Source organism: Periplaneta americana, chromosome 3, assembly GCF_040183065.1.
Source record: "Periplaneta americana isolate PAMFEO1 chromosome 3, P.americana_PAMFEO1_priV1, whole genome shotgun sequence".
Taxonomy (NCBI): Eukaryota; Metazoa; Arthropoda; class Insecta; order Blattodea; family Blattidae; genus Periplaneta; species Periplaneta americana.
In genome coordinates this window covers 24245303-24261569 of record NC_091119.1, presented here as the reverse complement: position 1 = coordinate 24261569, position 16267 = coordinate 24245303, and the positions used below count along the sequence as shown (strand labels likewise).

Here is a 16267-nt window from a genome sequence, read left to right as displayed (position 1 = left end):
AAGTCATGAATAAATACAGAAGCTGTCAAGTAATTGAAGATACAGAACAAGTATTGAATTTTTAGTATATAATATGTTTGGTTTGTATCTAAGGTTGAGCAGTTGATAATGCCATTCACTTTCTTGAGTCTCTCACACTCCAATATTTAATAGGAGGACTGGAAAATGGAGTAAAATTGGACAGTGAAGAAGATGATCTTGATTCATATCTTCATTAATATTTAAAAAGTACCTGTAGAAGAATCTGTATTACCAATTCTGTGTAAATGTTTATTGAAGTAATCCTGGCCTGTTAGTAATCAATGTTGCCAAAGCATATTTAGTCATCAAATTAGTCATACCTGCATAATACCTTCCATTTTTCTTCATTTGCGTTAGAGGCATTGTAATTTTTAATGAAATTGTTATGTTCCGATCTTATTATTCTTTTATATACAGGATGAGCCGTAAAATTTCAGGAGGTTATTCTTTGAGATAGTTCAAACAAAAAGTTCACAATGATGAATGTTATTGAACAAGTAATAACAACTTTACTGTGTTAAAATTGTAACTTCGATGGTGAATTACCTGATTGACTAGTTTCGATGTGGTTTTGCGTCATCCTCTAAATCCTAATATACAATATTAACACAGTGAAGTAGTTATTAATTGTTCAATAACGTTCATCAGTGATTTATATACGTGTTGAAAGATGTGTACCCGAGAAGGAAGAAAAAAGTTTAATACAGTTTTGCTTGTTTTTGCTTCCTTTTCGAGATAAAAATTGTTTCATATGAAACATTTTATAGCATGTTTCGGGAAAGCCATTGCTTGAATTTCCAATATGCTCAGTCAATTAAGAGAGCAATGTATTATGATAATAAATTATTGGAAGGATTTTAATTCTGTCCTTCAAATATTTTACGTCCATTGCATATATTAGAGCTCTGCACCCTGCAGGACGAGCTCGGATCTTAAAGAAATGTGAATCATTTTTTTCTCGTGGATTATATGCTGATTAAATAAATAATACCAATATTTTAATACGACACCCATCCAGAATAGTAGACTACCTGTATCGTAAGGCCAGGTGCACACAGAATCAGACGCAACGCGGCACGGCGCTATGTTTTGCTTTACAACGCTTCGCGACAGCTTAAAACTGTCTGCTCGTGACAACTGATTTGCTGGCTGTGTGGATTTGGAAAGCTGGCCTAGGTTAGAAAATGGCATCAATGAAAGAGGACTGTCTATATGAAAATTTTTATTGTATTTGGTTATTATTTCCTAAGGATGTTTAATACACCGAAAAATCTATACAATTGAAAGAGTCTCAAAATTAAATACTACTAATGTAGTGCACAAACGTCATTTTGTATGTTTATTACTACTTCATGACTCACAATAAAGAAAAATAATACATTAAATCAATGAGTGATAGTATAGAGCAGAGAAGTAGGCCTACTACAAATTATTATTATCAATATTATTATTCACTTGGTGCTTTCATCTCATTTGCAGTTCCTTACATATTTTTAGAAACCACATTATTATCATGATATTGTTTCAAAGATTTTACAGAATGTATATTTCCTGTACTAAAGCAACTAATTTATCCGCATCGAGCCCGTTATGAATAATGTGCACTACACAACAATAGTATTTGTAGATAGTAAAGCGTGCAATCACAGCCATTACTAACGTATGCACAGTACACTGCAGCTATTAGACAGTCTCCTTGCGATGAACTTCAAGCAGTCATTCGATGTTGTCTCGCCATGTCTCCTCGTGTCTTTTCGCGACCATCGTGCCACGTCTGATTCTGTGTGCACCACATAATAAGAAATCAATGGGAGACAAGTACCATGAGACAAAATGTCGCGCTGCGTCTGATTCTGTGTGTACCTGGCCTAAGTTTTTGTTTAGTTCGACTTCGTCTCTACTCTGTCTTATACACAGATCATTGATTATTTGTCTTACCTGGGAGACTGGCAGATTACTCTTTTTTATGCTCCTACTGGAGTGATATCTCTCACAGATGTTCCTCATCTCTGGGGCCTCTGGTTAGTCTTCAGGTTTCTGGTCGGGCTCGGGTGATAATTATAACCTAATATCAGCTTTCATCGAAATGGATCTGAGAATTTCAACCCATGCAGACCTCTAGCATGTATATACTTTACACATTTCTATGGAAATGCCGAGAGGAAGCAAAAGACTACTACCAACTGAATAGCTGCACTACATAGGCATAATTTTCAGGAATTGTAACGAAATTTAATTATAGATTTCTTGCCTTCAGAGTGATTGCAAAATACTGCATTTTACACCATATTCAGTATTTTGTTAAATTTCCTTAGATTTTTGAGTGAGTCAACTCTCATACTTTGCTTGTAAGCCTCAGTTAATGTTCTCAATATCTTCAAAATAAGAAGGAAACTGGAGGTGAATTAGCTCTGATGCAGCATTTATTTCTTATAGTGTACTCTCTTAGTCCTTATGCTTTGATGTTGTTTAGTCATTGTCCAATTGAAATACATTAATATTCTTTTATTATACATACAAAAACCGCACAAAATGTAGTATCTAGGATTTGTAAAGTTTTCCAGATTATTAGAGTCATTTTTATGGCAGTAAGGAATCGGAGTACATTTCATGTCATATCTTTAATGTTATTACCACTTTAAATTATGCTTTAGGGAGTAATTTTCCTATTCATGTCAACTTGAGATATATTTTAAATTTTGCTGTTATGTCTGTTTATAAATTTATTGTACAAAAGTATTGATTTGATGTGGTTTAATTCTTAATTTAAAATATTTCTGTTTTCGTACCCCATACAGAGAATTGGTGAACTGTTACAGTAGTAATTACTAGTCGTGGATTGGTTAAGAATTAGTTACAGAATTTTTAATAGATACGGTTATGCAAGGTGCAGCAGAAACAATGACCCATTTTAAACCTTGCGCCATTCTCGATTACTGTGTCCCAGAGCGCTAATGTTTGTTCCATTGGGTAGTGCAGTTCAAAGCATTGCATTCAGCATGGAATGAACATTGTTTGTTTGCTGTTAAAACATTTTTCTGTATTCAGCTTCTGGAGATGATAAACCAACGACCACATTTTCTCAGCCATCTTATGATGATGGACGATCCATATTTCCATTTAAATGGATTTGTCAACAAACAGTATTTCAGTTACTTGACTCCTCAATTAATATTCTCTTCACTTTCTTTAGCCAAAAAGTAACTTTTGGTATGGAGTGTGTTCTCACAAGGGAAGGGTTTCGGCTGGAACAGGAATTTTTTGTTAAAAATTTGTACAGACGCTTACCTCACAATGGTAATGAAGACCGTAAAAGCATTCATTTGTGTAACTCTCTGTTTGGTTGGTATTGGTCAATACACTTCTTTAAAAATGTACATGAGGATTCTCTATAAAATGCCTGAAACAGCATGGAGCAGAGCAATAAGCACAACACGCAGAAGCAACACCTTAACAATCTTCTGAACCACACTCCAGTGCTGAAAAATCAAATGCTACCTGAATTACATTTTTGAAGTCCGAGACTTTTTCACAATTCACGTAACCAGCTGACTGCCAGGAATACTGAAGCATAGGGTGGTATACTGGAACAGACAACTGGTTGTGAATAACAGAGTGCATTTTCATTATAAACACTCGATTTCCCAAGTTAAGTTCTGGATTCTCAGCAAGAATCCTTATGTAATCTGTTATCCTCCGAGCATATATTTTGTATTGTCTAAGGAAATAGATATTCACAGGCTGGATATATTTAGTTTTTTTTTTTTTTTTTCTTAGGTGGAATGATCATATACTCGTATTCTATGTCCTAGCCTTGGAATGATTCATTTATTAAGGTTGTGTCCTTGTGCGCATTCAATGACTCACACAACAGTATACATTTTTGATTAGCTGCAATATTTTCAGACAGAACGTTGAAGAAAAGTGTTCTTAAATGGGCTTTAGACATTTTACCACTCGCACTAGCTTCTAGGCTAGGCTAGGCTTATGGGTAAGGTGTCCCAGCCTCTTAACTTGTGCAGTGCTCTCCTCACCCCTCAACTTGTACAGTGGTATAACACACAAACTACACATTACACAAACGAATGCTTTTGTGAGCTTTACAGAGATGTAAAGATGGACCTGTATACAAATTTTGGATACGAAATTCCAGTTCGAGCCGAAACCCTTCCCTTGTCAGAGTATTGTTGGTCCATATTTCTTTTAATGACACCGATGGGAATCTCTCAACCACAGCAGATCAATATGAGGTTATGTTACTACAATTTGTTTTAATAGAACTGTGCTGATTGGATATCAGTATGAAGTCAGCATGGTTTCAACAGAATGGCACAACAGCTGACCAGCAACAACGTCCATGACGATTTAAGAAGAATGTTTTTGCACAACATTGTTTCCTGTTTCCCAATTTATCAGCTGGTGATTTGTTTTCTGTAGAGTTTGTTTGTATTCAAACGCTATTCAAATAGAACAGCAAACATCCAGTAATTGAAGAACAAGATTCAAACCAAAAATGAAACAACAACATAACAAAAATTTCGGAAGGTTAGTGAGAATTCGTGCATTGCCAATGATGATCTTCTGAAGGACACACTTACACAAAGTGAATATTGTAAGAAATGGTTTCAACTGTTCTTCTGAACAATGGTAATAAAATGTATTTACAATAATAACTGATGCTGAAATTTAATGTTTAAATGGTTCAATGTTTCTGCCACATTCTGTATTTTTATTGATTTTGTAAATTTAAGTATAGTTTAATATGCAGATATGGGTCGAAATTAACTACATTGTGGAATATGACTTCAAAAATTATGTTGTACAATATACATTTCAGATTTTTATATTATCAGACCTAGTTTTACAATTAGGAACTTTTTTCAGAATTCTAATTTTACTTCCTAAGATTCATATATTTGCAGGAAACGAAAAAACAAGATCTTGAGAAACAAAACTTGATCATGGAGCTGCATGTTGTCTCTGAAGAAAAAGAAAAAGTTTTAGCTGGAATTAAGAGCATTGAAGAAAACAATCTTGAATTGCATAGACTAGTGAGAAGTATTGAAACTGAAAGAGATTCAGTTGTTTTACATTCAAGAAGGTTAAATGAAGAAAAACATGTACTAGAAACACAAGTAGAATTAATGGGTGAGAGTAAAAAGATTGTTATGGATGAGAATATGTGCTTGAAATGTGAAAATCAACACTTTCGTCAACTTTTGGACAATTCAAACATGGAAATTAATATGATGAGGAGTGAAAATAATTTATTGAAAATTGAGGAGGAGGATTTTAATGAACAACTGCATTCTGTTGTTCATGAATGCGAGAAATTGAAACATGAAATAAAACATGCAAAATTTCAGCTTCAGAAAATTTTACAACAAATCAAGGATTTTAAATATGCTGCCAAAATTAGTACGTGTGAAAAAACAGAAATTCTTGACGAGGACTTATCCTGTGAATCTAGTAGCTCCCTTTCAAATATCATTTCGTTACTTGACAAGAGTCTTAGTCAGTTTTCCTCACTTGAAATTGTTAATAGAAACATAAAGAATGATATGTCATGTAACTGTATCTGTAGACAGTTTCAGGAACCTCAGAGTAACGGTTTGGATCCAGTCACATTGTTTAATGAGGCTAGGAATAATTGTGATATAATTTCTCAAGGCAAAGATTATTTACAAAGGATTTATTCCGAACTCAGTCTTCTAAATGTGGCAGTTTCAAATTTAGAGGCACAGGGAGAATTTCTGCAGAATGAAAACTTCAAGCTTAAAGATTCATTGAATTACTTGGTGAAGTTGAAAACTGAAGGGTTTCTTACACTGCAAGGAAATGAACATACATTCGAAGCACTACTAAAAAGTAAAGGACTTTCACTTGAGGAATATACCATTGCACATGAAAACGAATGTAAAATACATTTAGCAAAAGATAATGGAAATAGCAATGATGATACATTATCTTGCCATCGTTGTAAGGAAGCCATCATTCAGCTTCGAGAAGAATTGTGCGAGTGTCAGAATAATTTAGTAATGAAGACTTCTGAAGTTAATGAACTCCAGAAAAAACTTGCTGATTTGGAACAGTTTATTCCATCAAGTGACATTGAAGCTGAGCTACGAAATGAACTGAATCTCTGTCGGCAAACATTAAGTAAAAAGAGTACAGAATTAAGCCTCTTACAGGAAGAGCTGTCCTTTCTGTTGGGCAAACAAGGAAGTTGTTTTGATAAACGAAGGAAAGTAAATGTAGAAGTGATGCAATCTAATAAATGTTCAGATGAGAAAATTAGTGACCTTGAGAATATTAAGCAAGAACTGTTCGTTTTGAGAGAACAAAAACATAGTTCACAATTGGAAGTGGAACAATTAAAAAGTGAAATATCACAGGTAAATAAGCTTTTTGACAGCACATCACCAGCAGCAAAGTTACTTACAGACGAACCAGTGAACCTAGAAATGAATGTTAAGAAATTACAACATGAATTAGAGACATCGAAGAAAAATGAAGAATGTTTAAAGAGTTCTGTAATAAAACTTCAAGAAAAGGAAAACGTTTTGGAAAAAGAAGTGATAGATTTGAAGCAAGAACTCGAAATGAAATGTTCCATGTTAGAAGAAAATGCTGTGGAGAAGAAAAAAATTACAGACGAAGTAAATAATGAAATTAATGAGGACTTGGGAAGTTCTAATGGAGAAATCCACAGAACAAAAGAACACTGTTGTAATAATAGTAAAGTTAGTGACACGCATAATAGTGAAGTTGAAATTCTGAAAGAAACAATTGTGCAGTACGAGAGAGAGAAAATTCAGTTGCTTAAAGAAAATACAGATGTAAATAACTTGCTCCTTGACCTAAAAAACAAAACTGAACAGAATACGAAGTACATGGAAGAAAAAATTAATGACACGGAAGCTTTAAAGAAAGAGATTGCTAAATTGGATGATCAGAGAGTGAAACTGTGTAATGAACTTGAAGAGAAATCAAAGATTCTGGAAGAAAAGGAAGCAATGTTTGAATCCATTAGAAAAAGTTTGGAAGATAACAGTAATAACTTTAAATTTGCTACAGACGAATTACAAGAAAAGATTTTGAAGCTTGAAAATGAAGTTCAAAATTATAAATTTCTTTTTGATGAAAAATGCACAGAATTTGAGACAGTGAAAGAAGAGCTAGAACATGTTAGAACAGATGCTGTTAGAATTTCTGAAGAGTTCAAAAACCAGTCTGCAGACTTACACACTGTTGTTGAAGAAAAAGACAAAGAAATTGAAGCTTTAAAAGTTACACTGCTGAAGGCAGAATCAAATCTGGCACAAACATTAATTAAGTTCAGTGAAAACGAAGGAGAACTTCTTAATACTCAGAACCTTTTGGATAGTTTAAAGACACAATTATCCGAAGCAAATAAACTTCTTGAAGAAAAAACGTTAGAATTGTCAACATTAAAATTTTCTTTTGAAGAAAAGTGTTCTGAATTGTGTGATATTTCAGAAGATACAGCTTCAAAATACGAAGTTCTGAAAACAGAGCTACAGAGATCACAGACATCTAACAAAGAAAATGAAAACGAACTTCAGAAACAGTTAGAAGAAACTAAAAGGAATTTTAACGACAAACTCAAGGAATGTGAAACTTTGAGAAAGGAATTGGATCAATACCAATCAAATAAATTTCAGTATGAAAGTAATTTAACTGAAATACAAAGACAGTATGATGAAAAATCGAACGAATTAGAATCTATCACTCAGGAATTACAGAATTTGAAATTCAATCTTTTGGATAGTTTAAAAACACAATTATCCGAAGCAAATAAACTTCTTGAAGAAAAAACATTAGAATTGTCAACATTAAAATTTTCTTTTGAAGAAAAGTGTTCTGAATTGTGTGATATAAAACATATTTCAGAAGATACAGCTTCAAAATACGAAGTTCTGAAAACAGAGCTACAGAGATCACAGACATCTAACAAAGAAAATGAAAACGAACTTCAGAAACAGTTAGAAGAAACTAAAAGGAATTTTAACGACAAACTCAAGGAATGTGAAACTTTGAGAAAGGAATTGGATCAATACCAATCAAATAAATTTCAGTATGAAAGTAATTTAACTGAAATACAAAGACAGTATGATGAAAAATCGAACGAATTAGAATCTATCACTCAGGAATTACAGAATTTGAAATTCAATCTTTTGGATAGTTTAAAAACACAATTATCCGAAGCAAATAAACTTCTTGAAGAAAAAACATTAGAATTGTCAACATTAAAATTTTCTTTTGAAGAAAAGTGTTCTGAATTGTGTGATATAAAACATATTTCAGAAGATACAGCTTCAAAATACGAAGTTCTGAAAACAGAGCTACAGAGATCACAGACATCTAACAAAGAAAATGAAAACGAACTTCAGAAACAGTTAGAAGAAACGAAAAGGAATTTTAACGACAAACTCAAGGAATGTGAAACTTTGAGAAAGGAATTGGATCAGTACCAGTCAAATAAATTTCAGTTTGAAAGTAATTTAACTGAAATACAAAGACAGTATGATGAAAAATCGAACGAATTAGAATCTATCACTCAGGAATTACAGAATTTGAAATTCAATCTTTTGGATAGTTTAAAAACACAATTATCCGAAGCAAATAAACTTCTTGAAGAAAAAACATTAGAATTGTCAACATTAAAATTTTCTTTTGAAGAAAAGTGTTCTGAATTGTGTGATATAAAACATATTTCAGAAGATACAGCTTCAAAATACGAAATTCTGAAAACAGAGCTACAGAGATCACAGACATCTAACAAAGAAAATGAAAACGAACTTCAGAAACAGTTAGAAGAAACTAAAAGGAATTTTAACGACAAACTCAAGGAATGTGAAACTTTGAGAATGGAATTGGATCAATACCAATCAAATAAATTTCAGTTTGAAAGTAATTTAACTGAAATACAAAGACAGTATGATGAAAAATCGAACGAATTAGAATCTGTCACTCAGGAATTACAGAATTTGAAATTTAATTTTAATAACACCGAGGATGAATTGAGAACTGCTAAAAGTAATTGTGAAGATTTACTTAAGCAACTGGAATGTGTGAAATATGAACTCCACACCACATGTGCGGATCGTGCAAGAATAGAGGATGATTTTAAGATTGCAAAGAAATTCCAAGAAGAAAAGGTTAAGGATATAGAAAATCTAAAATCTGAATTAGATTCAGTTCGGGATGCTCACTTAATATCTACAAGAAAACTTGCTGAGATGACTGACCAATTCAAAGAAAATACAGCAAAGCTTTGCAAGAAAGAAGAAGAACTGCAACATAAACAGAAAGAATTAGAGGTGAGTTCTTTGTGTTATTTATATGTGAGTCGTGACTGGTTCATAGTAACAGAATGTACAGCAACCAATAGCACGTGTATTGCTTTATGTGTAGCTTGGATTTTTATGTTTCATTAAGTTTGATTTCATTTTAATTTTTGTTTAACAAGTTAAGTTGTAAATAGTTTGCTCAAATATAAATAGAGGGTGTCCGGGAAAGACCTGACAAAAAATAAATAACTATATCTCTGAAACTATTTCATTTATTGTCGTGAAGTTTTCACACTTACAAAGAGAAACACAATAAGTTTTAATCTACCTCTATATGAGCACAATTTTTGTTCAGGCGATATTCAATCTCCTGCCACAATACGAAAGCATCTCCGGTGTGACTAGTCTTATTGCTTCGTAGATTCGGCCACGTAACTCACGTCCTTCACAAACCCCACAGAAAGAAATCCAGTGGGGTCATGTCCGGCGACTGTGATGGCCATGGTATAGGTCCGCCTCTTCCAATTCAACAGTCAGGAAACGTGTCATCGAGGAAAGCGCGCACAGGGTTAGAATAGTGTGGGGGGGGGGGAGGGCCTCCGTCTTGTTGAAAAACGGTTTCTGGTGGTAGTTGTGGGACAGCGTAATTTCGCAGCATATCCAGGTATGTGTTACCTGTTACTGTGAGGTCTTGTCCATTTGGAAACGACGTTGTACACACTTGACTGACTTAAATTCAGCCAGTCATAAAATGCATTCTGCTTTTTCAACTGTGTTAAACATTGTTCAGCTGTTCAATTGGTACACGCACAACTTGCATTCCCAGCTCTGAGAGCAAGGCTGACTATATACGCTGTGCAGAACGAGCTTTTTCTCGTTTTCTCATAGCGCAATGGTATGCACACGTATGTAACATGCTGCTAAGTAACAAAACTTATTGAGTTTGTCTTTCTAACTGTGAAAACATTGAGGTAATAACTGTAACAGTTTCAGATGTATAATTACCACTTTTTCGTCAGATCTTTCCCGGACATTCTGTATTACTAAACTTCTGTTTGCACTACTCTAACATTAGTTTCATATTAATTATCACAGTATTGTGTGTAACTTGCACAGGACATTGAGAAAGTAATGAGACAGATGTCATTGAGAAATGGTTGCATGTAGGAACTTAACGTTTCTGTTGTGTGAAACTAACAAAGGGATGAAAGAAGCACTTAAACACGTTGTTTTTATCATTTGTCCATTTTTTAATGTGGAATTTGTGTTGTTTAGAGCAGTGAAAGCCTGAAGAATAAACCATGAACAAAATGAATCTATAGTTTTAATATTTAAAAAAAAAAATTAGAAAATTGATTAAATAATCAAGAAAAATAGTCGTTTTAGAAATCAGTGAAAGAATTTCTCTATTTTATGAGGTCCACTGCTTCCAAAAATTAAAGGAAGAGGACTGGAATATGTCAACTAGAATTGGTTTTTCGTCATAACAAGGCATCAGCCCGTCACTTGATAATTATTGAAGATGTTGTTGATGAAATGATGATCAAACTGATGGGATGTCCGCCCCATTCACTTAATGTTATTACAGTAAAATCCTTCGTAACCGGAACCCAAATAACTGGCAATACCAAACCAACAGCACTTCTGGCTGGACAAAAAAAAAAGGTCATTCATGTGAAAGGAAAGAGTTGGACGAAGATGTGAGTGATTTTCAAAGATCGCACATGTCACATATTGTGTTTACTCTTTGCATTGTTCATGCAGTGATAATATAGACAAACAAACCTGTTATGCTCCTGGAGTATATCAGGTAGAATTGGTAAGCTGTCACTTGGACCTTGCAAACAATGCATAGAGACGATATCTTTAAATTTACCACTTGAACTCGCTCGTTTTGAAGGAGCGTTGTTTGAGTCTAAATATGAAAGTGTGAAATTCTCTATTCCTACAGCGTGCAAAAATTTCATTCGAGTGATAAATAGTATCATGGCTATTAACGCCAAGCACTGCTGTTGCACAATGTATCCAGCGAAACGCAAGCGAAATGTTCTTACGCTCAAATCATCGAGCGCTACTTCATTGTCTTCATATTTGCGATGTTGGCTACACTGCTCTTCATGTCACATAACTCACATGACCGCTATTTAAAATTGTCATAAGTTACGAAAACTTTTAGTATTTTTTACTTATGTATTACAATAATTATGAACTGATTAATTGACATTACTGTATTCAGTATTAAACATAAACATTGTACATATTTCAAAACTTTATTTTTAAATATCTATATGAAAATTATCAAATTTCAACATTGACAAAAATGTTTGTGCAATACAGTGTGTCTTTACATAACCTATAAATGTATTTTCCAATTATTTGGCAAAATCAGTTTTCCGGCATTGGCTTTGTCCCACAGTTGCCGGATATGAAGAATTTTACTGTATTTCTTGTTTATCGAGAGCAAGAAAGTTTCGAGGACATTGATTCAACTTTGATTGAGCTTTAAATGCCAGTACTTAAATTATGGATATTAAGACCAGTTCGAAAGAAGTCTTTGAATTTATTTTCGAAAAATGAGTACATCACATTTAGAAGTACAGTATGTATACTCAGATGAGGAGAGGGTATTTTAAAAGTTTGCAAGTATAAGTGTTCTTTTAAGATCGTACTTTCATTGTAACAGCATCAGTCTCATTATGTTTCAAATATCCATAATATTATTTGCATGAAGAAAGTTGTGTGATTAATAAGTTGTCATCTTTGTATTAGCTGGCAATAAATATATACATATGCCTGCTTATTTACTAAACACTTTTATCCATTGAAATTTGAGGTAGTGTCCTAGTACCCGGTACTCGTTACATAGGTCGTTTTTATGTTTACATAGTGGCTCCTTTCTGAAAAGAATTTTAATAGTTTGTTACTAGATGTGATTCTAGTCAGTTTGTAATATATTTTTGAATGTGTTCTTAGGTTAGGTTAGGTTAGTTTAGGTTGTAGTTCATTTCCGACAAAAGAAAATATTTTTATTGTTATATATAATAATGTGTTCTTAGGTTAGGTTAGTTTAGGTTGTAGTTCATTTCCGACAAAAGAAAATATTTTTATCGTTATCTATAATAATGTGTTCTTAGGTTAGGTTAGTTTAGGTTGTAGTTCATTTCCGACAAAAGAAAATATTTTTATCGTTATCTATAATAATGTGTTCTTAGGTTAGGTTAGGTTGTAGTTCATTTCCGACAAAAGAAAATATTTTTATCATTATCTATAATAATGTGTTCTTAGGTTAGGTTAGTTTAGGTTGTAGTTCATTTCCGACAAAAGAAAATATTTTTATCGTTTTTCTTTTCAGAAAGGAACCACTGTGTAAACACAAAAACGACCTATGTAATGAGTACCGGGTACTAGGAAATTACCAAATTTGATTTTCTTTCTTCAGCATGTATGTATTGTTGTGATGTAACTGTTAATTTATTCTAAAAAGAAAATTATGAACATGCTTAGTTACTAAAATTGCAATGCTAATTGTCTTATAGTCTACAACCATTGTAAAAACGAGTGAACCTTTTACAAAATTGTATTTCTTGTTAACAGAATTTATCTGCAGTTATTTCCTCCCAAGATTGTTTCGCGATCTTATATGTTCTTTTCAGATTTTGACTGTATTTTGTTTCAAATAATAAATCATATCTGGGCCTAGCCCACATAGGTATGGTCTTGTACAGTTAATATTGTTCTGAATGATAAAATACCCATGAAGTTTAAAAAAAGTAGATCTGGCCACATAGAAAGACTTCCACTGGATTCGAAAGAATGAGCGAAAGTGGAATAGGAAACAGTTTGTTTTGTCTATTTTGAATCTTGCGTACACTACTTTTAACACTTGAATATAATTCATTAATTAACTAGTGGACTTACTCGTGTTAATTATGTTAGTTTGTGCGGCTTACAGCTGTTTTGGTGCTTCACACACCATCGTCAGAGCCTACTAGATCTCAGCGTCATCTCGAACTTCTCTGCCTGTTATGTGGTTGCGTTTGATTGTTGAAAGGTGTTGAAAAGTGGAGTCAAATAGTGTGTGTGTAGATCGCATCTTCATTCAGAAAGCAGAAATACAACATAACATACAGAACAGAAAACACACTACAAAGACATCTCAACACACAAAAAACACAAACAAATAAATACTACCACACAGGTGTATACAAACTCACATGTAATAGTTGCGATAAGTTCTACATAGGACAGACAGGCAGATCATTCCAAACACGCTACAAAGAACACATTAAAGCAATAACCAGAGGACACAATACATCTACATACGCCGATCACATAACCATTGCTAACCATAATAACATAAATGCGGACATGGAAATCCTACACATACAACCCAAGAACCAAAAACTCAACACACTAGAACAATACGAAATATACAAACACACTAAAACACACCCTGATCAAATTCTCAACACACAGATCAATTTCAGTACGTACACACACACTATTTGACTCCACTTTTCAACACCTTTCAACAATCAAACGCACCCACATAACAGGCAGTGAAGTTCGAGATGACGCCGAGATCTAGTAGGCTCTGACAATAGTGTGTGAAGCATCGAAACAGCTGTAAGTCGCACAAACTTACATAATTAACACGAGTAAGTCCACTAGTTAATTAATTAATTAGTTTGTTTTGGTTTTTCGAATTCATTGACACTATGTGCTCAATGACAATAGAAGGCAATTTGGAGATTTCTGGGTATCCTGGAATGTTAGTGGAATGGGTGGCTTGGGTTTCTCAATAATATTTCCTGGAAAACATTCTTGCTGTCTCCTTATAATATCTGGAAACCCCAGTTCAGTGATCGACAAATATTAATGGAGGAAGACAATCGTAAAAAATATGAAGATTTGTATGAAATATGGAAACTTTATCAAAATATTATGAAATGTGACAATTTTTTTATCCTAATTGTACTTAGACTAGACGGCATTTCGGAAGGCGGTCAGCTGCTACATGCGCCGTAACATTTCTGATATGTGACGTCACAAACTTGTACAGTAGAACCAATCAGAATCCGTCTATAACAAATACTTTCAGAGTTCGTTTGTTCACGTATAAGTGTTTCAATACATTGAATAAGTAAAACTAACATTTACTGTGTATGTGTAAGAAAAATAAACGGAAGAAGAGACTGTAAAAAGACAAGTATTGCACAGGCAGGCGTGGAAAATAGTGTTTAAGGTATACAATTATTTAAAAACGTTGGCGAGCAGAACGCTGCCGGCCATCTTGATGCTGATTGCAACGTTGCCAATATGCAAGAAACGACTGCAGAAGCATGTGGTGTGGGATTGAGAACCGTGCAAAAAATATTGTTTGTGAAGGAAAGAGCGTTTGTTTGGTGTCATGCTTACAGTAATCAACGGCTAAGGTCATTATTGTCTTTTGATAATTTAAATTCTCTCCTGCACTATTTCTATCGCACGTGCACGTGAAGTGCGATGTGGCAATGTTGTACACTACCTTGTTCTCTCTATCTGTCTCTCTCGATGCAAACGCTAGCAGACTACTGCCTTCTGAATTGCCATCGACTCTAACACATAGTGAAACGTGAAATTCCTTGTTCCCATACCACTAACAGCAATGGTTTAGAATATGAAATTTCATGTTTTGTCTGTCTAGGCGTAGACTAATTTACTGTAAGTTTGTAAATGAAAATTTCAAGTGGAGTTGAATACAATTGTTCTACATTGTGACCCATGAGTAGGGTAAAAATCGCACCACAAAAGCGAAAGAAATTCATAAAATTGATATTTACGATAATGATGATTTTTTTCAGGGAACATACTTTCCACTGCATTATATTGAAGTCCGTAGAATATCAATTAGGCTTTTACTGTATAATTATATATTTTACTTGTGTATCTTTTTGTCTATTCTCGTTTTCCTTCCATTTCTTCCTTTTTTTTCTGCCTCATGTCTCCTCTATCGCATTATACCTATCTTTCATCTGAAAGCCCATAAGAGTGTAATTCATTCTTTTGTTACATTAAAATCCTGTAGTTTTTACTAATTGTGTTAATGTGTAATAACTGTACAGTAGTAGCTTGTTGAGTTTTTTTAATCTTTTAAGGGGAGGCAGAGGTGAAATTTTCGAACAAAACTGAAGAAAAAATAAAAATTTGGTTTTTTCCATTTTAATTATCTTTATTTTCATATTCCGATGTTAGTTTTTGATTTTGTGCCCTTAAAAGTATGAAATTAAAACCAAGATAACTGTATTACTATATTATTCCCATAATAAACTAATACTTATCATTATTTATATACCTTCTCTGAACATATAAATAAAAAGAAATATTGAAAATTTCTTACAATATGGTGCATGGAGCATTTTATATCAAACGATATAAAGTTTTATAAAATTATTAATATTTACAGAACTATTGTACTTAGGAAGTTGAAACTTGGTATATCCATTACTAATAACATACTTAGTATCCATGGTCAATTTCAAACAAATCGGATAAATTTTGTGGATTTTGAAATATTCACCTCTGCCTCCCCTTAAGGGGACTCCACTGAAAATCATGAAAATTTTCCATAAAATTTTTATTGGCTATTTCACTTCTTTAGAATGTATATTTTCATAGCCCAAATGTACTTAGTTCAATTTTGATTGCAAATATGTTTAATTTTTTTTTAAATTAAGGTTGTAAGGGAGCGTGGCATTTAAAAAGTTGTCAGAATTATTTTTTCATGAAAGAATTCTTTTTTACAAATTTCTTATTACAAATCTAGTAACTTTTTGTTCTAAAGTTGGCTAAGGATAATTTTAATTTATATAAATATTCATTTTACTTTCAAACCTATTTTTTCGTAAGTTTATTTTTCTTGATTTAACACCAACTTTTTTATGCCATATACT

General features: G+C 33.2%; 1 protein-coding gene across 5 annotated transcripts in view; it reads left to right on the top strand.

Moving 5' to 3' along the window:
- Positions 1 to 16267, top strand: part of LOC138695857 (GRIP and coiled-coil domain-containing protein 2-like) — a 71947-nt gene that overhangs the window by 11540 nt on the left and 44140 nt on the right. For 3 of the 5 annotated variants that reach the window (XM_069820147.1, XM_069820145.1, XM_069820144.1), the window contains exon 6: positions 4944 to 9365. The exons of the other annotated variants lie outside the window; for them this stretch is intronic. In XM_069820147.1, coding sequence (XP_069676248.1) covers positions 4944 to 9365 — 4422 coding nt within the window. The remainder of the gene's footprint in view (positions 1 to 4943; positions 9366 to 16267) is intronic. 5 annotated transcript variants of the gene reach the window in all.